The 21,559-nt window shown below is 41.0% G+C and overlaps 1 protein-coding gene across 1 annotated transcript in view; it reads left to right on the forward strand.

The window, feature by feature from the left end:
* The window catches only part of LOC126349011 (uncharacterized), a 231,270-nt gene extending 210,634 nt beyond the window's left edge, over positions 1-20,636 (forward strand). The window contains exons 7-8 of the mRNA XM_050002405.1: positions 3,081-3,179; positions 15,634-20,636. Of these exons, the coding sequence (XP_049858362.1) occupies positions 3,081-3,179; positions 15,634-15,956 (422 nt within the window). The 3' untranslated portion in view covers positions 15,957-20,636. The remainder of the gene's footprint in view (positions 1-3,080; positions 3,180-15,633) is intronic.
* The last annotated feature ends 923 nt before the right edge of the window (positions 20,637-21,559 follow it).

Genomic DNA, 21,559 nt, shown 5'->3' on the forward strand with positions numbered 1-21,559 from the left:
TGCCGCAGTGGGTACACCGGTTCCTGTCAGATCACCGACGTTAAGCACTATCGGGCATGGCCGGCACTTGGATGGGTGACCATCCGGCCGCCATGCGTTGTTGCCATTTTTCGGGGTGCACTCAGCCTCGTGATTCCAATTGAGGAGCTTCTCGACCGAATAGTAGCGGCTCCGATCAAAGAAGACCATTATAACGACCGGGAGAGCGGTGTGCAGACCACACGCCCCTCCTATCCGCATCCTCAGCTGAGGATGACGCGGCGGTCGGATGGTCCCGATGGGCCACTTGTGGCCTGAAGACGGAGTGCTTTTAAGGGCCAGAGATGGACTATCGCGTTAATGAGTTGCTCAATTTGTGAAGCTCTTTTCATCAAATTTTTCTGAAATTGTAATTGTTTGTTTGTGTACGACACATCTACCGATTTCCAGCACATTCAAATAATCCCTTCGTGGCGTGTCTCTTTTTTTTGTCTTAGAATGTACTAACTCGGACAGATTTTCGTACTGAAGTCAGTAGCGGCTCGTAATCCCTCATTCGCAGTTTTCTCGGAAACGGGTTGTTTGCGAGCGCATGTTTACTGGAAACTTTTTTGCTACAGTTTCCGTATACTTTCACAGTGGCACATTTTGCTATCAATTATGACTCACTGTGTATATTCTTTCACATATGCAACAATATTATCATGTCTCGCGCACTAAATGAACTTCAGAATGTTAGTATGCAGCTATGTGTCCTCCACATTTATTAGAGGTGAGGCGATACCAGAATAATTGCAAAGCAAAACGCGATGTTACGGGATTGATGACATTGTCTTCCGTGCTTTATTTGGGCGATTGGTTTGCATAAAAAGCGACGAATTACAGAGTAGGGGGAAATAGGCAGATGACAGTACAGAGCAGCTGACTAGAGGAAGAATGAGCATCCTTACTGCTGCTGGTATGTTGGCTCGTGGTATTTCAATTCTCCGACACTTGTGTATGCTTTCTGCTGTCCAGATGGCTCCTGCCTTCCGGACGGCTTATTAAGGAGCGTGCTTATCGGATGTTTGGATGCGTGGAGCATCCCATCAAGACGTTGCGGCACACCGCTGTGTTGAATTGACATTCACCTGAGACCAGGCGCCGATCGACAAGAACAAACAAGCTATTAGCAGGCAAGAGAGCCTGCAGGCGTACAGTCTTTTCTTAAGGATGTTATAGAGACACCAGATAACACGAGACAATGAGAAATCTTGCTCGAATATGTTTTTGACAGTACTGGGCACGTTGAACAGTCACAATCAAGTTACTGTCGAGACAAAACAATTGTGCGTAGAATCAACAGAACATTTCCTAAAGCAATGGACCTATCAGAGCGGCCAAACTATAAACTGCTTGCAAATTATGTGCAACTCCTTGTAGGTAAATCTGAGAACAAATATATCTAAAGGAAAGACAGAGAATCATCTTATTTACCAAATAAGAACGAAAATAAAAACGCAGAACAGATTGGAACTTCACAAATGTTGCGAAACATAACAATAATTTCACAAACGAAAACATAGCTACATTCAGAAATGAATCCTTTGAAGCATTTCCCGCCGGCCGCGTTGGTCTCGCGGTTCTAGGCGCGCAGTCCGGAACCGTGCGACTGCTACGGTCGCAGGTTCGAATCCTGCCTCGGGCATGGATGTGTGTGATGTCTTTAGGTTAGTTAGGTTTAAGTAGTTCTAAGTTCTAGGGGACTAATGACCACAGCAGTTGAGTCCCATAGTGCTCAGAGCCATTTGAACCATTTGAAGCATTTCCTGGTGGAGAAGTAAATGATAAATAGAAGAACCAAGAGCGCAGGAGAGTAGGTAGCGCCTGAGTGACAAGCAAATCCATGTGCATAATGCGAGCATAGTACATGGTTGGTAGAGTATCTCAGAATTTCACAGTAAAGAAGGCACACAAGAGTGACTTAGTATGGTATAAAATTTGCAGAAACTTTATAAGGCCTTATTTGAAACACGTCGTTTCTCACTTATCACAGAATGAAAGCTTGTTCCACTTTTGCAGCTTCCTCTTGTTCTGCTGAAATGTCTTCAGAACATATATTAATCTTATTGAATTTACACATCTGCGCTCTTCTCATACCTGTTTTATCTCAGAGACATCAGTGAGCAGTTACAGCTGCTGCATACGTCTAGCACGCGATGTCTGTAAGTAGTCAGTGATTTTAGAAGGCCATTATATCACTTTTGTGACAGTTATTTGAATGCTCTATTTTTAAACTTCGATAGCTTACTTGGAACAACAAGCGACACTTGTGGTAATATTTTAATTTTATTCTGCTATTTATTTATGCCATTGCACTATTTTTTTTAAAAATTTTGCGTGGTGCTGCATATCATATCCGCAATATAAAAGGAAAGTGCCTTGATTATGATATGTTAATAACCTGTCGCTGCTTTTTTGTGTTGTATCTGTGAATGAAAATTAGTATTATTTCGTCGCACTAAAAAGTGGTGGTGCCTCGGAGTACTGAAAATATGAAATGTCTAGCTGGAAGCAAAGCTAACATTATTGCTAAACTGGAACATTTACTTTTGAACAAGTCGTTTTGTTGTATGGAATTGTATTTAAAAACCATATAGTAGTAGATATAGTGCATGAGACAAAAATGTTTACTTCAGTTGTTAAATTTTAGTATTGTCACTAATCGCATGTGTTGCATGGAGAGATTAAACTGCTTGTTTATGTTGTTTAGCATATGTTTCAGTAATAGCATTAAAAGTGTAACAGAGTAAAATATTCTACTATTTATCACTGCATGCAAACAAAGTCTGTGAACTGATTCCTACCTCAATTTTTCGATAGGAATTGTGAATATGGTTTTTGGAATAATTAATAAAAATCTTATAGCGGTGTGTTTTCTAGAGAGCATTTTGTGAGTCACCATTTCTTTCTTTATAGTGATAAAGCCGGTTCCTTCAGCTGTACTGTGTCCGTACTTTTTGCAGCAAAATGAAAATTAAGAGTATGACACTCTTCATTTTTCTTTCTCCGTACTTCGTGTCCTGACCCTGTTTCATGCAAATCTCTGCTGTGTGTTTCAGCGTACGTGATCCCGATTTGCCTGCCGTTCGGCGAACTTGCCACCCAGAACTACACCGGGCTGAAGGTGACCGTGGCGGGGTGGGGAGCCACCGAGAATGGTGAGTCCAGAAGATCGTTGTGGCCCTTGCCGCGATAAACGACGTCACGGAAGACGGAACTGTGAGAGTCCAGGCGCCCCGGACGCTGAAGTCGTTAGAAAGATAAAGAAGGTCAGAGTTTAACGACCACCTCATTAGACACGGAGTGATTTGAGATGGAAGGGGGTGGCCAAGAAATCTGCCGTGGTCTTGGTCAAAGAACTATTCCTACGTCAGCTCTACTTATCTAGGGAGCCGACGAAAAGTTTAAATCACATCGATAGGACGGGAATTAAACATAGTCGATGCGTTTATGATTCGATTTTATTAACTACTGCGCCATCTCACTGGACCGTAGGAAATTGGTCATATAGGTAAAACTATTAAGCGTAGGTACAGAGTGAGTCAAGTAAGATGTAATATTCCTTTCATTTTCTGCACGGTTCCCGATATCGAAACGAGATTTCCTGCATTAGATAATATGCTGAGGGACCTGAAATGTTTAGTACGAATAGCTCTCTGAACTCTGGTATAAACCGAGACACTGGGACAAGTACAGTTGTTTTAAAGGAACTGTATACATTCAAAACTACGTTCAGTAGCTCTTCGAAAGACAATTAGAGTGATACAGCGCTTGTTAATATGGATAATAATAATAATGAAATCTTTTTTCAAAAGAATATGAGAAATGCGCAAAATTGGAACGCAATGCGGTCAGAGTCGGTGATTGTGGTGTAAACAACTCCAAACAGAGCTCTCATGGCAGGCTCAGTAGTTATGGGCCCATGCAGGAAGACAGCCCAACGCTAAGATAAAACCTGATTTTCCATACGACGTAGGTTAAGGTTCAGCTATGATCTTTACGTATTGGAACTAAAGCATACGCTAGCTTTCGGCACAACAAGTGGGGCTTAGGAAAACTATCTTAAACGTGCATACCTTTCCAGGTTTTTGCGAAAACAACTACAGTTTCGTCAGGCAGTTTTGGTTGGTTGGTTGATTTGGGGGGGAGGGGGGGGGGGAAGGGACCAAACAGCGAGGTCATTGGTCCCATTGTATTAGGGAAAAATGGGAAAGGAAGTCGGCCGTACCCTTTCAAAGAACTACCCCGGCATTTGCCTGAATAGATTTAGGGAAATTACGGAAAACCTAAATCTGGATGGCCGGACGCGGGTTTGAACCGTCGTCCTCCTGAATGCGAGTCCAGTGTGTTAGCCACTGCGCCACCTCTCGATGATCAGGCACTTTTCCGTTGCCATTTCGACAGCATTTGTTTGACATTCGCCGAGTAAAAGTAGCATGCTTAACTTCTCCTCATTGTTGTAATTGTCTGTATGCAAGAGACGTTGAAGCAGAAACGATCTGCAGCGCTGCCAAGTAATCAGTCGAATGGCTTGATACAACGACACAGCCCGGCATGAGCGTGTTTACAACGCAATAGTCGATTTCGGCCTACTTGATTTTCAGTTTTAGTATTTCTCGAATTACTGGGGTTGGGTTGTTTGGCGGAAGAGACCAAACTGCGAGGTCATCGGTCTCATCGCATTGGGGAAGGTTGTGGGCCGTACCCTTTCAAAGGAACCATACCGGCATCTGCCTGGAGCGATTTAGAGAAATCACGGAAAACCTAAAACAGGGTGGCCGGACGCGGGATTGAACCGTCGTCCTCCCGAATGCGAGTCCAGTGTGTCGAATTATTTTGCGAAGGGTTTGAACCCCTATGTTAACAAATATTATATCACAGAATCGTAGAGGAAAGGAATATGTGGAAAACACTGATAAGGAGAAGGGACAGGATGATAGGACATCTGCTAAGACATGAGGGAATGCCTTCCATGGTACTAGAGGGAGCTGTAGAGGGCAAAAACTGTAGAGGAAGACAGAGATTGGAATACGTCAAGCAAATAATTGAGGACGTAGGTTGCAAGTGCTACTCTGAGATGAAGAGGTTAGCACAGGAAAGGAATTCGTGGCAGGCCGCATCAAACCAGTCAGTAGACTGATGACCAAAAAAAAATCACTGTATTCGTATACTCAAGCGCTTTCGGATGCCGTTAAAAATATATCATTCACTATTTTGAACACGGCTCCACTTCAGCAACGGTTTCAGAATAGTAGGTGAGCAAGACAGCCAACCAGTTGCAATAAATGGTGGTACTCAATTAACATTAACCATGGTTACAACGCAGTCAAACCCGTCTTTTTCAGAAGGAGAAGAAAAAAACTTCACATTAGCAAACACTCACTTAGTAATAACATCTCCACATGAAATGTGTCGGCAACGACTTATAAATCCATTTGTAGAAGTTTCGCCCAGTCAGCATGTAGATCTTAACATGGGCTGGCATTTTATGTGGTTGATTTGACTGATCTGATAAACCCTTGAGTTTAGTGGCCGTAACTTTTACAAATGGATATGCACATCGTTGACGACACATTTTATTTGTAGATGTTAGATCGGTTTACTAACTCACAGTTTGCTAATGTGAAGTTTGATTCCTGGCCTTCTGAAGAAGACGGGTTTAAATCCGTTGAAACCATGATTAAAGTTAACTGAATAGCACCACTTATTGCAAATGGTACGCTGTCTTAATCACCTGCTAAGTGTATCATTCTATTTAAAGATTATGCTTGCCTCAATATCTTGATCGATACAAGAGTTAAGATTGTTTATTACATATCAAAATACGTTCCCCTTACTGTACTACTATTTGTCGAAAACCTCACTTTGGTATCTAAAACCGTTCACGAGGTAAAAGGGGTGTTACGTCTTACTTGACTCGCCCTGTGTAGAGTGTCTACTGGCAGATCACCTTTGAATAATAATTAAAAAAAGTGTGTGAATTCATAAGGGACCAAACTGCTGGGGTCATCGGTCCCTAGACTTGCACACTACTTAAACAACTTGTGCTAAGAACAACACAAACACTCATGCCCGAGGGAGGAGTCGAACCTCTAGCGAGAGGTGCCACGCTAAAAATAAAAAGACAATTTCTCCTACTGAAAGAGGCGTCAGTTTACATTGCGGTAAGATCAATTTAGAGAGGGCTACGACAATGAGATCCATGCTCACCACATTGTAATAACCGTAGGCTCGTTCCCCGCGTCTTTAAAGGCAAAGGAAGCAGCTATCTACCATACCAGGTAGCTGCTACTATATTAGAACTGCGAAGGACCGGTACAAAAGTGCGATTTGCATTGATCAAAGGTTATGCCAGGATCGTAGAAAGTGAAAATAGCAACCTTCTGAAAAAAAAGAAAGCAGCGAAGAATGGAATAGAAGAGAGATGCATTCCATCGGGGAATCTAATTGCTGCGGTCAGAGAGACGTGGACAGAAGAGTTAGGAGTAAGGCGTGGCAGACCCAAGATCAGTATAGGACGTCGTACGGACGTATCCGCCCCAAATATACCGAAGGCACGCTCAAACGTAACATATGAAATCTAATCCCACTGGCAAAGAGAACTCTAGGTGGTTTGTAATACCGGTAACATCTCTATGTATTCAAGTGCCCGCAGCTCGTGGTCTCACGGTAGCGTTCTCGCTTCCCGAGAACGGGGTCCCGGGTTCGATTCCCGGCGGGGTCAGGGATTTTCACCTGCCTCGATATGACTGGGTGTTGTGTCGTCTTCGTCATCATTCATCCCCATTACGGTCGGAGGAAGGCAACGGCAAACCACCTCCGCTAGGACCTTGCCTAGTACAGCGGTGCGGGTCTCCCGCATTGTCCCCTACGCTTTATCACGGAGTAGGGGACTTCATCATCATCATCAGAATTCAAGTCATATTATCGCCCACTGCCACTGTGGGGAGATCCAGAATATCAACAACACATACTTTGGCAGTCTTAGGCATAGGTAAGAATCAGACTGACTACTTAAAGAGCTGGTTAAAATTAAACAAGAGCCTTTCTCGAATATGTTGATGTGCTTGAAAACGCTGGACATAAACATTTATGAATTACTCTTGGAATTCTTGTTATAGGTTGATACTGAAATGTAATCAGTTAGTTCGTCTTTGTATCTATTTATTTTGTTTCTTTTGAAACTAGTTAACCTGAAATGCAGAGACCTATTGGACAATGTACTTACTTAAATGTGATCGTCAATGGAATTTGTGTTTTAATTAACTTAGCAATTTTTAGAAAGCCAGTCCTTTAAGTTTGAACTGACGTATGGCTGACGCAAACTACAGGTTTTGAATGAAATTTGCGTCAGTTTTAATTAGGATAAGCTGGAACAAGCTACTTGTTTAAATATTTGCTTATTTTCTTTACTAGTTTTGACCCATTTCAAGGTTACCTTCGCAAGAAGTCTGCAGAAGGCATACATTACGAATACTAAAGCAACTTATAACTAGTGTGATCATAGGAAGGTAGTTCTTAGTTTTTAGCTCTCTTACTGAAAAGGAACAGTTATGCAAAAACAACGTGAATTTTGTATCCGCTGCTTAATGAAAAAGACTCAAGAGTCCAGAATAATGTAAGTCTTCCGCACGCTTCATAATGATGATGAACATGAAAAGGGTCGAATGTAATAATATGAGCGAACAAATATTTCATTTACTATAGCTGCAGCAGATTTGATTTACGGCCAGCGTGTTCGAAATGGATGTTTCTTTGAGCCAAGTACTGGTTTATAACATCGTGGTTTCTGGATGAGCGAAAAAAGCGAAATGTTTCAGAACTGCCACGGAAGTAATTTAGGTATTTTGCACTTCCTTCACTACATACTGTGTTGTAGCTCAGAAGTCGATTACAGATCTCTGTCTTTTTTACGGGCCTTCCAATTGAGTTAACTGAGCGTTGTCCGCGAAGCGAAAAGATCAGAGATCGACCTCCGACTCGGCACTTAGATTTACGCTGTCAGGAGGCTTTATTTTAGTCCATAATCTGGAGCAAAGTAAAATTTTCGCGCCATAATTGTTCATTTTCTATCTACAATAAAATAATGTCATTTTCAATTAATGAATTTATCTATTTTCCCGTCCATGTGTTCTTAAGCGAGTCTCTCATCTTCATATGGAATACTCTGTTTTCCACTCAGCGGTCATTACGATGTTTGTGCGCCCGGGTTTCATTTACGTAATCGAAGACAATGCAATTACTTATTACCCATGCAGGCTTCAAAAAGCCAGTAAGAGGAGACATGCATGTTTTTACTTCAGTCTTTTATTTTCGTTTTCTTTTCTTTATCAAACGATCAAATTACGATTCACAACTTCACTTCTTTCACTCAAGTTTCCCTCCACAGTCAGTTTCTAATAGTAATGTGCATTTGCTACCGATTTGCTATATCACTATTACTATTTTTCATGATTATGAAAGAGCAGTTAACAAAAAGGATGAAGTTTGTATAATATTGCGAAATTTTCAACATATATTTAAAATATAAGAAGAGTAATGTAGAATCACTTTTACTGTTTCATTTCCAGTGGATAGTGATTTCTAGTTCTTAATCTAATATTGTCCCGAATTTAACATTTTTTTCTCATGTCGCAACAACTGCACTCGGAATAATGAAAAGCTGTAAGTATGATATCAGTGGAAAATTAATAATTGCCAAAACAGTATTACATGCCATGTAGCCATATTTGCAAATTAATTTGCGATGTGAATCTAAAGTGACTCGTTTCACACGATTACGATTTATCGTGCAAAATGATCCACAGAAAGTGAAACTAACTAATGGTATTACTGAGTGCACTGACAGATTAATGTACTGAAGAGATGAATAGATTTATATTTTTTGGTCTAAAGAAAGCTTGCATGTGTACGAAAACACTATGACAAAGTTACTACATCATTTCCGGTAGTCCAATTATGACTACGTCAGCGCACATCGAGAGCGAAATTCTGTTTGCTACTTTAGTGCCTATCATGCTGTGTCATGAGTCACGTGCGATAGAACGACTTCGCCCATGTTTAGAAATAGCGCAAGGGTCATCTCGTTCAGGGACTGCTTAGATAGTCGGCTACCGCCATGAGCTAATAATGATAAATAATTTAATAAAACGTGTGTTAATATTCTGATCGACAAAAGGATGTTTCATCCACAAGAAATCATCAGCAATTTCTTACACTAAGTATTTGTACATGCGTAAATCTAACGTCACGTCCATTCAGACCAACGACATTATTTTGCTTTAATAGCAATAGTAAGTTATAATAAAGCTGCTCACAATTTTTCATGCAGCTATAACAAGTAGTTCTCCAGGGGTAGGAAATTTTACTACAAAAAGTCATTTTGAGGAGTTTAAGTTTGAAAACGATAGAAAATTCTGGTATTTCTTAATGAAACCTCAAAAGATTTCATCAGAAGAGTCACGGTCCTCTTTCTTGTCCCGTCTCTTTCTCTAACAGCAGCTTCATTCAGGCCGACATTGCTTCTTTGGTGCTGGACTCGGCTGCACGCCGCGACTTGGCAGCCCTTAATTTCTCTAAATGTTGCAATCCCTTTACAGGATGCCAGCCAGGGTTGATATTGCGATGCATTAGCGCTCCTGTTCTTCCCACGTTTCATTAAACAACACAGGTTTACTGACTCTCCATTTCAGAGTATTTAACCTCACAAATACATTCTTCTGCACTCATGTCAAATCATTTTACTGAACGACTCATTGGTATTCTGAGTGCCGAAGTACACATTTCCGGAGGAAGTCTAGATGAGCTATGTCCCTGTAAATTGGCTTTGCGCCATCCAAAAGAAATAGAAATCTTGTGTTCGGAACACGCTCCTGAAACTTCAACCTTCCGGAACTTACACCGTAATTCTAGACCAGGTGGGAAACGTAATTCTAGACCAGGTGGGAAAAATAAGTGTATTGGCTTTCTCTCATTTGAAAATGTTTGTGAAGTACATGACTCAGACTGTTTTCTAAATCATTTCTCTTATTCCTGATGCTCATTACATTATCACAGCTGAAGTTCATTTACTGTTTTATAAGACAATTGACCCTTCAGTGGCTTGTCAACTCACACTTGTTGGTGTACAAAGTCTGACTGAAGGTAAAATTAAACTACTTCGAAAAGCCATACTGAGATTAATTAAATTTCATTTTACACAGGAATAAGTTAGTAGTATCATAGTAATTGTTCTGGATAATACCAAGATCTGCTTGCAAACTCCCCTAACACCAACGTTACATAATGAATTTGTGGAATGGCACAAGAAATTACGTACAAATATATTTAATATCATATTTGCTAATCAATAATTATGGCAATAATTAATATTGCTTATCACACTACTTTTTGTCTACAAACTATGATGTTTTATATTGCCTGTCGGTAGTTCGTGAAATGGCGCAGGTAGGCATTGATATTTACTGCTCACTCCATATTTGTCGTCACATAGATTTCTCCTACATTTTGACAATGCCATCTGTACGAACGTATATGTTAAAATAATTGAAAACAAAGTGTCAAGAACTAGCTAACATTTCTCGTCGACGAATACGACGTTCCTACACTGCCCTGTAATTTCGTAATCATCTTCAGCGTTTACTCAGACATCTTGAAAATGAAAGACTGTTGAAAGTAATTAATAATTATATTTCAAACTAATAGGCGAAAAGAGTTTGATAGAACAAAAAAAAAAACAGAAAAATGTAACTGTGGATACACTGGTGTACTTTATAAAAGAACTCATACTCTGCTCTGCAAAACTTAAGGACGAGATGGGTGAAGTAACATAACACATTAATAACTCGATGGAAATAAACGAAAGTGCGGGAGCATGTTACCTGCGATGTGTCAGCCATGCACAGAAAGCTGGACGTCACGTGGCGTTAGCTCTTTGAGGGGCAGGAAACACCACTAAAATTTACCTTAGTGGGGCAAGAGAAATTATTTGCCAATTTCAAATTTATTTTACTTGTAACACATTTGTTTTATTGTTTTGACATGTTTTATAGATTGAGTTTGTAAAAATTCACGTAAACAACAGCAAAATATTAACATTAAATGTGATCACTACAGGTAACCACCACCCCATTACAGTATACACATTCGATATTTGGTGGTTGAACTTTGAAATAACTAGTTTTTAATTTTCGTGGTATCTCTTGAAACAGTTCTTGCCTGCTTTCAGACACAAAGGTACTTTGCACGCTGAACACATCCACACTGTTCGCACTGGATTTTTCTTTGAACTGCAAACTGCGCATCTTCTAGATGATGAGTGAACTGGTTGATGAATACTGCTCTTGTGGCGAATACTTTCGTCTACGTATGGTTTGTGTGATTTGATCTGGGTTGCTATACTACTTTGGGATACAGAAGCAAAATTAGCTGCCACTGAAACTATTTTTGGAGCCAGCAAGATTTTGTACACCACTCGACGGGAGTCTTTATTGGAGAGCTGCTCCATTTCGATTTCTTTGTGCATAATGAACGAGTTTGTCACACTGCAGTCTAAAAAGTGTAAAAACAATCTCTCATCAACCATTTCTTGTTTTACCTGGCAATAGCATAGTCTGACTTTAGTCGATCAAAAGTATCCACATAGATCGTACTGGAATTGCAGTCTTTCAATACAATTGTACAAGTGATATTGGTTATTGTTCCATCTTTCATTTTTCGAGTTACTGGGGACACATCTTATGGTGAATGACATGTTGAAATCAAGTTGACTGCCCTGTTATCTTTCCATCTATAGATTACTATGCCATCATTGCTTATTTTGTAACCGAATTCCCCTCTTTCCAGTTTCTTTTCCTCCTTGAGTTTTGGCATGTTTTTCCTTCTGGGATTTATTGTTCCACAAGTGTACACGCCATTGGATTCTAGGTCCTTGAACAGATCATATGATGTAAAATAATTGTCCATGAAAATAATATGATTCTTTCCATGAAGACTACTGGTTAAATTTAGAACCACTTTCGATCCTAGCCCCACTACTGGAGAATGTGAAACTTTGCCTGTATAAACATTAAATTTAAGGTTGTATGACGACTGATCTCGTAACATCCACACTTTGTACCTTCTTTTTATATGTTTGTCCCTCATATATTGTTTGAGAGATGATCTGCCTTTGAATTTAACCATAGCTTCATCAATAGCAAGTTTTTGATGTGGTTTATAGCAATCCTGGAATTTCCTGTTCAAATTGTTTAGAAATGGATGTAGTTTGTACAGTTTATCATAATTCTGACTGTTTCTGTCGGGAGCGACCGAATTATCATTGAGGTGCAAGTTACTCAGTAGCCAACTAAACCGTTTTACTGGCAATAGCTTTGATATGTAACTTTCACCAAGATCTGGATCAGTGCTCCAGTAATCTCTGTAGCTACGCTTTTTAGTGATACCCATATAAAGATTTATTCCAATAAAAGTCTTAATTTCAACTTTGTTGGTGGGCATGAAAGTTTTGCCTTTCTGTGTAGCATACAAATTAGTTTGGAACACTATGGGTTTCATTAGTGTTTCATCAAAAAATTCACAAAACAAAGCAATTGGCTTTAGGTTCACTTTGTTCTTTATTTCTGCAGTCACACCACCTTCTCCAATAAATAATGGCACTTGGTCAATACTTGGTTCTTGGCTCCAGTTTACCGTGACTGTTGATGGAACAGTAGATGGTAAAATATTATTTTCACTGACGTCATCAATTTCACTGTCATCCCGAGAATCACTGCTGCTCGACACATGACTGCACACAAGACTAGAACTTGCACAGCTTGTTGTGAATGTGGGGTCATTTCCATCAATGCCATCACTGTCAACACTGCTCTCACTGGAAAGTATTTCTTCAAATAAAATTCGGTAACATTCGTCCTCAGTTATTCCTTTTGGCTAGACATATTCGATGGATACGAAGAAAATATACTGGGTGGAACAGACGGGCGGTGGTTAGCAGCACTAACCACACAGAAATTTGTCTGTAAAACATGGGAAAATTCTATTTCAGTTTAAAGTTACATTACTCGTAGACTTATATATGTTCAACACATAAATATAAGCAATTACTTAACAAAAATAGTCGTACGAAGAAGAGCTACAGAGAATACTGCGCGCACTTCAAAGAACAGTGCTAACAATGAAGAAGTATCAACTATTTTTCTGAATACGCGGCAAAAATTCGCGCAGAAGACCTGCACTGCCATCTAGCGGCATTTTAGGCAACAATTAGGTGGTTGGCAGAGAGACTAATGGCCCCTGAGTTTTTTCTTTTTTTTTTCCTTTATTGAATTTCAATTCCCCCCTAAGGGGGCAGGCTGGCAGCAGCTTAGTACGCTGCTCTACAGCCTACAGACTTTTTTTAAAAAATGGAAAAAGCGAATAAGCAAAGAAGCAAGAAAATGGGTGATAAAACGGTGACTTAAAGTGTAAAATGGCGGAAAATTGTGGAAAGTTAAAACAGAAAGCAATGTTAATAAAATACACATGAGTTAGACAAGTAACATAGTAGACACACAATTAAAAAAATATGGCGACAGTCTGGTTTCTGTTCGCAAGGGATAAAAAAATCACCCCCAGCGACAGTATGATGTCCGTTCGCAACACTGCCCAAAAGACACACAACACGGAACACTCACTGTAAAACACTGCACGAAAATGTCGGTACAAAGGTGACACTCCCTAGCCAAGAGCAGACGGAAGAGGGGGGGGGGGGGGGAGGACCTGGAGGAGGGGAAAACAAGGAGGGAGCAGAGGAAAAAACGAAAAGGGGGAAAACCAAAGGAGGGAGAGTACTCATACGGGGGGAGAGGGGCAGGGCAGATGCGAGAGGGAATTGGAAAAGGCAAAGGAGGGAAATGCAAAAATGGACTTGGGAGAGTGAATGGGGCAGAGAGAGAGAGGAGGTGGGAAAAAAGATGGTAGGGGGGGGGAGGGAACCCTGGAAAAGGACAGAGGAAAGGAGGAGCAGGCCCCTGAGTGGTAAAGGGAGAAAATATTATGTGGTCAGCCACAGTGACCACCGCCCATTGAAACCGTCTATGGAAACACGTAACGCACCCAGGATCTCTTTTGAACATGATCATTTTGGTATTACAGGTTGTGGGGAGGCAAAATATTGCATGGCCGTACTGACCTCTAAGTCTCTGAACGCAGTACACTCGTTTACATCTACATGCACGATGATGGGTTGAAAAGTTATTGGAATCACCACGAGAGGGCAGCGCTAGTGCAACAAGTTGTTCACGTGATATTCACTGGACTGCTGCCTGTAAACAGTCAGTCCTCTTGGAAGAGAGCCTGATGATGACGTTGCTCTGTTGTTGTTCCTGAGTAGTGATTTGCGAAAATGGAAAAAAATCGAGATTCGAGCAGTGATTTTAAGTACATCGTATAGAAAGGTATGAAAGCAAAGTGTTGTGTACATAGTTCCGTGTAGTCAACGCGTACACAACTTTTCCACTAGAGCGCACCCCGCTAAGTACAACAGCAGCACTACGAGATGGCGCTGCCTTAGAGACGGACCAAATTCTGCTTCCGCCGATCCGCGTCGTAATATGTAACGCAGCCAATGAGATTGCTGCTAATGTAGAACCTTTTCTCCTCGCGGATCACACTGAAGTGATACCTGAACCCACGAGGTATTATAACGAGTGTACAGACCTCCGATTAGTGGTGGTGGTGGTTAGTGTTTAACGTCCCGTCGACAAGCTTGGGTTAGGGAAGGATTGGGAAGAAAATCAGCTGTGCCCTTTCAAAGGAACCATCCAGGCATTTGCCTGAAACGATTTAGGGAAATCACGGAAAACCTAAATCAGGATGGCTGGAGACGGGATTGAACCGTCGTCGTCCCGAATGCGAGTCCAGTGTGCTAACCACTGCGCCACCTCGCTCGGTCCCGATTAGTCAGTCTGCATTTGTCTGCACCAGTCTTCATCAGTCTGTACCAGTCTATAGTCAAGTTTAAGTCTACACCTAAGAAGATTATCATATCCCTGTACATAGCCATGAAGATAAATTTATAGACACTTTGTCAAGTATCAGAGATATGTGAGAATAAGATTAACGTACCAAGACCAAAGGAACTTCAGAATGTCAATTGTTAATAGCATCCAGATCAAGTTACGTAATTTTTATGCTTGTTATTATGTTAATAAATGTGTGTGAAAATTAATCAAGTTCTACTCTAAGTGTGCAAGTGGAATTTCTATCGTCTGACCTAACGGCAAAAGATAAACACGCCACGATAAGACCAGAAGACATATTGCCGACACTCGCCTACTTCGTTAGAGCGACAAGTCAAATAATCTGATGGTGTGTGCACCGAAGGTCTTAGAGTACGCACACCAGACAAAGGAAATTCATTTAGCAGCCAATATTATGGTAACATGGTAGACAATATGTGGGGCGTCGAATGCCATAAATGCCGTTGGCCTTTTGCGCCCTGCTGTTCACCGGGTTCCTTGTGAGATTTTGCTCTTCCGGTATAAATGTCAAAGATGTCTTAGCACTTCTCTTCAACTGCATTTTGCATCGATGTAAGGCCGTCTGCCTGACGAAGCACTGTACTTTCGGCAGGTACGGGCAGTGACGAGCTGCGCTACACGCGCCTGACGGTGGCGGCCACGGACGAGTGCGGCGAGGCCTACCGCCGCACGCACATCGCGCTCAGCGGCGAGACGCAGGTGTGCGCCGGCGGCGCGCCGGGCGTCGACTCGTGCGACGGCGACAGCGGCGGCCCGCTCACGCTGGCCCACCAGCCGGGCGCCGGCGACCCGCGCCACGTGCTGCTCGGCGTCGTCTCCTTCGGCGCGCGCCGCTGCGGCTCCGACGGCTTCCCCGGCGTCTACACGCGCGTCGGCGCCTACCTCAACTGGTTGCTCGACAACCTCCAGCCCTGATCTCCTGCTGCGGCCTGTGCTCGTCTAGCTACGTGCTGTCCCTGTGGTTCATCCGTGTTGCCGATGGGACTCGGTGGCGTTATCGAGGCCCCTCCCTTTCATTTCTGACTGACGCTCTACCAGTCAGAAAAGAAACCACGTTCTAATACATCTTTCGCCAATTCATTTTCGCAACGATATTCATTTATTTGTTTGCCACCTCGTATTTATTGTCTTCTCCAGCAGATCAAATTCATTATTACGTTCTGCCCAACACATACTACATTTCGAGCTCCCATCCAGACATTTTTTATGCTGTAGTTAATGCAGCCCCTGATAGGGGCAAGTTTTGTTCTCCCCCAAGGATACAATTTGGAAAGGCATCGCGGATGACTTATTTCTTAACATGTTCCGCTACGAAGAGTGTACAGGATTTGCTAAGGAATGAAGTTGATAAACGTTCATTAATACAAAGTAAGCAGCGTTACGTCAGCTGCAATTCTAACCTTCCAAAGCTCTACACCAAAATCGTGTCTTTCAAGTGCAATTGAAGTTACTCTTGTATTACAATGTTACCTGCGAGTACAATATGTGTATTCATTACGTTGTAATGTTATCACAGCGAAGCATAACGTGACCATAAGAGTGTCCATTTTTTGGTAGAGATTTTTTAAAAATTTTTTGTTAGTCTGCAGCTAATAGTATTTCTAGATATAACTGTACGACATCTACACTTTATTGTTTATTTATTTCATTGTTGTTAGTTTCGAAGGTGAAGCCCCATTACCATGCACTCCTTTATCAAAGATAGATAAATCGTGAATTCCAGTTGTCATAAAAGTCGTCTGTCATTAGGTCATGAAAAAATCCATATATGGCTAGCATAAACAGAATCAAGACGTATATCCTGCTGTTGTTGTGGTCTTCAGTCCTGAGACTGCTTTGATGCAGCTCTCCATGCTACCCTATCCTGTGCAAGCTTCTTCATCTCTCAGTTCTTAACTGCAACCTACATCCTACGTATATCCTATTATGTGAAAAATCGGGGCACAATGAGATTTCACTCTGCAGCGGAATCATCTTCGCCGATTTGAATATTCCTAACAGATTTTAACAGTATGCCCCGTCAGGACTGTAACATGGGACTTACGCCTTTCGCGGCAACGAATCTACCGTTTGAGCTATTTTATTAAACTAAACTCTTTTATTGTCCTGAAATACAAGGTATTACAACTTTTTTTACAAATGTGTCTACGTAGCTTAATCACTGACAATAATCCCTCAAATTATTTTCGTTAAACACGGAATTAATAATAATAACTATAATAATAATAACAATAATATAAGACAGCTATTGAAGCACAACTCACGATCCGCCTTGGAACCTCACTTCTGCTTGCATCTCTTATCTTACCTTCACATAAGCCCAGAAGTCTGGAAGGTAGGAATGTAAGTATTGGGGAAATTGAAGCTGTGAGGACGGGTCGTGATGTTTGCTCGTATAACTCAGTCGGTAGTGTACATGCCTGGCGAAAGTCAAAGGTGCCAAATTCGAGTCTCGGTCCAGCAAGCGGTTTTAATCAGCCACAGAGTTTGAAAACTGCTGCTTAGATTTAATAATTATTTGTCAAAATAATAAATGTCAAGAAATATACCGTAAAATGGACAACTACGTACAGAAAGTTGGGCTGAAAGTGAATCAAGACAAAATTGAATTCGTGCGCTTAGGAAGAAGACAAGAGCAGCAATAATTTCTTGAGATAAATTAAACGAGGTTCAAGAAAGTTCATCAGCTGATACAGAGGAAACTTGGTTTACCAGTGACAATCACAGGAATGGACATTAAGCAAAGAACAGCAGTGGAAATCAAATGCATGTATTCCCCCAGGGAGACACGCAGCTCAAAATCAATATCTGCGAATACTAAAATGAGAATATATAACACTGTGATATTCCCAGATGCCATGTATGGCTCAGAAACCTGCAGCGTAACTAAATGACAAAAGGAAAAACTAATAATCTTTGAAAGAAGAGTAATGAGAAAGACTTGGGGACCCATCTTAGGTAAAGAGTTATGGAGGCCGAGGAAGAGTGAACAAATCTACTTCTTGATGCTACAAGTAACAATCCTACAGAAGCTGAAGAGCAAAAGAATACAGCGAACGCGCCATGTAGCCCATAAGCCAGAAGAAATACACGTGAAGAAAGCAACTCCACACGTCCCATAGGACAACCAAGATAGCGGTTGATGGACGACGTGACGAAGATCTGGCAGTCCTGGGGATTGAAGACATCTGGAGTAGCCATGCACGAAGCAGAAAGGAATGGAGACAGTTTGTGGAAGCAGCGTGTGATCTGCAGAGCCTGAGATCGCTGGGTACTTATGTACGTATTTTTCAAAACTTTGTTTTTGTCCACCAGCTGAGACTCACCCTTCATGAACCTTTTATACAGGAGCACCTGATAATGGGCCTTCGGTCTTGGAACTGTTTATGACTTAATATATAAAGTGAAGCTGTTGAACATTTATTTCTGGAAATAACCCCAGCTTTTCAAAAAGTAAAGGCAATTCACCGCTTGGTTACTTGACAAATAACATGTATTCTTTTTAATAACTTACATTGTTAATCAAGAATGAACTCTTCATTCCGCAGTGCAGTGTGTGCGCTCTCCACCACACAGTGAAGATTCACTCTAAAAACAGCTCCTGGGCTGCAGCTAAGCTATTTTTCCTCCGTGTACTTCCTTCCATGAGTGTTGGTCCAGCAAAGTTTGCAGGAGAACAATTTTGATGTTCAGAAAGTAGGAGAGCATTACTGGGAGGGTGTAGCGAAAGGCATGGTTTCTGGGTCGTGTTCGGTTTTGCTACAGAGTTCTAATCTGTCATGTAGTTTTAATACATTTTTAATATGTTTGGCCCATTTCCTCAGTTTACATACAAGATACACAGCATTAATAACATATCTTTCAGCATAATCTATTACGACATAGTCTTTCTACTGTCGCTGGTAGCTTTCCAGTTTCGTCCAGAGAAAATAAAATATCTTGGTCCTGACTTTGATCAGTTTATCTGATAAAATTTGCACTGTAATTTGAATTTTCGCTGCTGTGGCTTTTTCAGATTCATCGACAAAATTAAACTGTACTTTGACTTTTGAAATAAAAATACACAGTTTAACATTACCAAAATTTTATAATTTTCTGTTTGTGAAATATCATAAACCATTGGGTCTTTTACGTCGATAACAATTTACATACTCGAGCTTTTCGTCAGTTGTTTGAACTGACCTCGTCGTCGAGAGGAGGTTAAACCCCAATCTTCCTCCCTCTCTTTTCTTCAAGCAACGTGCCCACATGTCATCATTAACAACTGGTCGTTACTTCAGGCATTTGCCTTCTTCCCCCATGATCCATGGCACGCGAACAGTTTAGATGTCACAGATTACATCTTCTTTTTCTGACATTCAGCTTAAATGAACATTATTTTTTTAGTCTGTTAGAGAAACTGGCATCTTCTTCCACTTCCTTCATAAACTGATAAATTTATAATTGCCGGTAAACAATCTGATTGTGAGTGCATCTCACTTTCCAAAGACTACTGTTCTTTTTCACATCAGTACTTCAAGTTGAATATTTCCAAGTAAATCACTCTCTGTCAGTCATTGAACGTGAGTGACAACTCACAATTTTAGTTCATCAACGGACCATCTCACGAAAATATGTATGGCTGGACCCCTTGCTTCATTGTAACGCTATACTTGGACGAACAAACACTTTTACTCATCCCAACAACGTGCTTCCGTTATAAAAACAGTTCAGTACTGATGCAATTGTAAACAGAGTATCCTTACTTACAGGACAAACGTCGGAAGGCAAATTTGATTAAACTGTCAAAGAGCTTACCATGTTCTGTAAGACCATGCTCTTGATTGTATAAGAAGTAGTTTCTAGTATGGTTGTTAACTGACAGAATTGCCTTTACGTTTTGAATGCATATTATCATTAGAAAAAAAAGACTAGAGTTCTCTCTTTCGCAGTCCAATCCCAGTTAAGACTGTGAATGCATAGAATACTTAAAGACTGAAACATTAAAGAGTCTGACAGCTTTAGACATTGTAGTGGGAAATATAGACTTAGCTACTGATATGATACTACTTGTCTGAATTTAATTTATTCTATTATCATCTGTATTTATAGAAATGCCTTATAAGCGTATTTTATCTGTGCATATTTATAGTTTAGCTAAACTGGCGCATGATGCGGTACTGGACCTATTCATGATCATGAGGACAGACATTTACCGAGTTCTTTCTTTTCATTGTACACAGAAACTCTGTTTGTATCCCTGTGGCTGATGTTTATTTAGACTGAACAATATCGCCGATACAATAGCAGAGAATGGAAAAAATGTTGCTTTCGAAAAGGTTTTCTCTGTCCTAGAGTTGGTGAATAACCCTACTGTCACTGCCACCTTCCAAGAGTCGCTGACTGAATACCTCACTTTTCGTGCATGGTTGACAGCTGCAGCTGAAGTATTGCTTGATTGTGGGACATTTTTAGCGACTAAACATCTTCTAAAATTGTACAACAAGTTGTATAACACACTTAATTTTTTTGTATAATTTTGAAAGAGATTTTTGTACAAAGAGCAGCTACTGTAAGAAAAACTTTGTTGAATAAACTTGTAATATTTTATCATAATTTTCGAATTCTCTTCTTTCACTCCAATGAAAATCATTGAGTTTACTCAGCTTCAAACAGCAAAGAGATAAATGTTAGATATTTTTGTTAAAATTAATGGTGTGATACTGCTGTTTCTAAAACAGACAACAAGGATTCCTCTACGTCAGTGTCATAAGGGGCCAATATCAAATCTCCCTCTCAAGGAAAAATCAAGTTAAGATCAAAGACACCCATCCGACTCGTCCATGCCCCTCATCATTTCCCCTTACCTTCCTCCTCCTCTCCCTCCTATCTCCAATCCCTCAGACCGGTGTAGCATAAGTCCAAGATGGCTATCTACCCCACTTGTGCTACCTTAAATACATATTTCTAATACTATGTTTTCAGATAGTCCACTTGTGCTACATTAGAATACCCATAATTCCACTGATTCCTCCATAGTCCCCTACCCCTTTCCACTCCCGTCCTCTGACCCACTGTCAGGGAGTGCCTTAAATAATTTGGAGCTGCATGCAGTATATATAAGCATGCAGTATATATAAGCAATTATACTGGAACAGGCAGGCATCAAGAGCGATGGAGCAAGCAGCATATGAGCACTGGAGAGGCCAGTCTCTATCTGTCTGTACAACATAGGGACTGAGAGATGCCTCTCCACTGAGGGTAGTGACGCCAGTCACAGCAACCGCAGGGACTGTGTGGCCTTTCATCCTCATGCATGTCTGTGCCTGCACTGACGAGGACAGAGCCACAGCTGAGGTTTGGGACAATATTTTTGGATCATCTACGTCTGTGTAGCCCAACTGCATGAGTTGAAAAGACCCAGAACACACATGCATTTGTTCTCATCTACATCTACATGACTACTCTGCAATTCACATTTAAGTGCTTGGCAGAGGGTTCATCGAACCACAATCATACTATCTCCCTACCATTCCACT

Source organism: Schistocerca gregaria, chromosome 1, assembly GCF_023897955.1.
Source record: "Schistocerca gregaria isolate iqSchGreg1 chromosome 1, iqSchGreg1.2, whole genome shotgun sequence".
In the NCBI taxonomy this organism is placed as follows: Eukaryota; Metazoa; Arthropoda; class Insecta; order Orthoptera; family Acrididae; genus Schistocerca; species Schistocerca gregaria.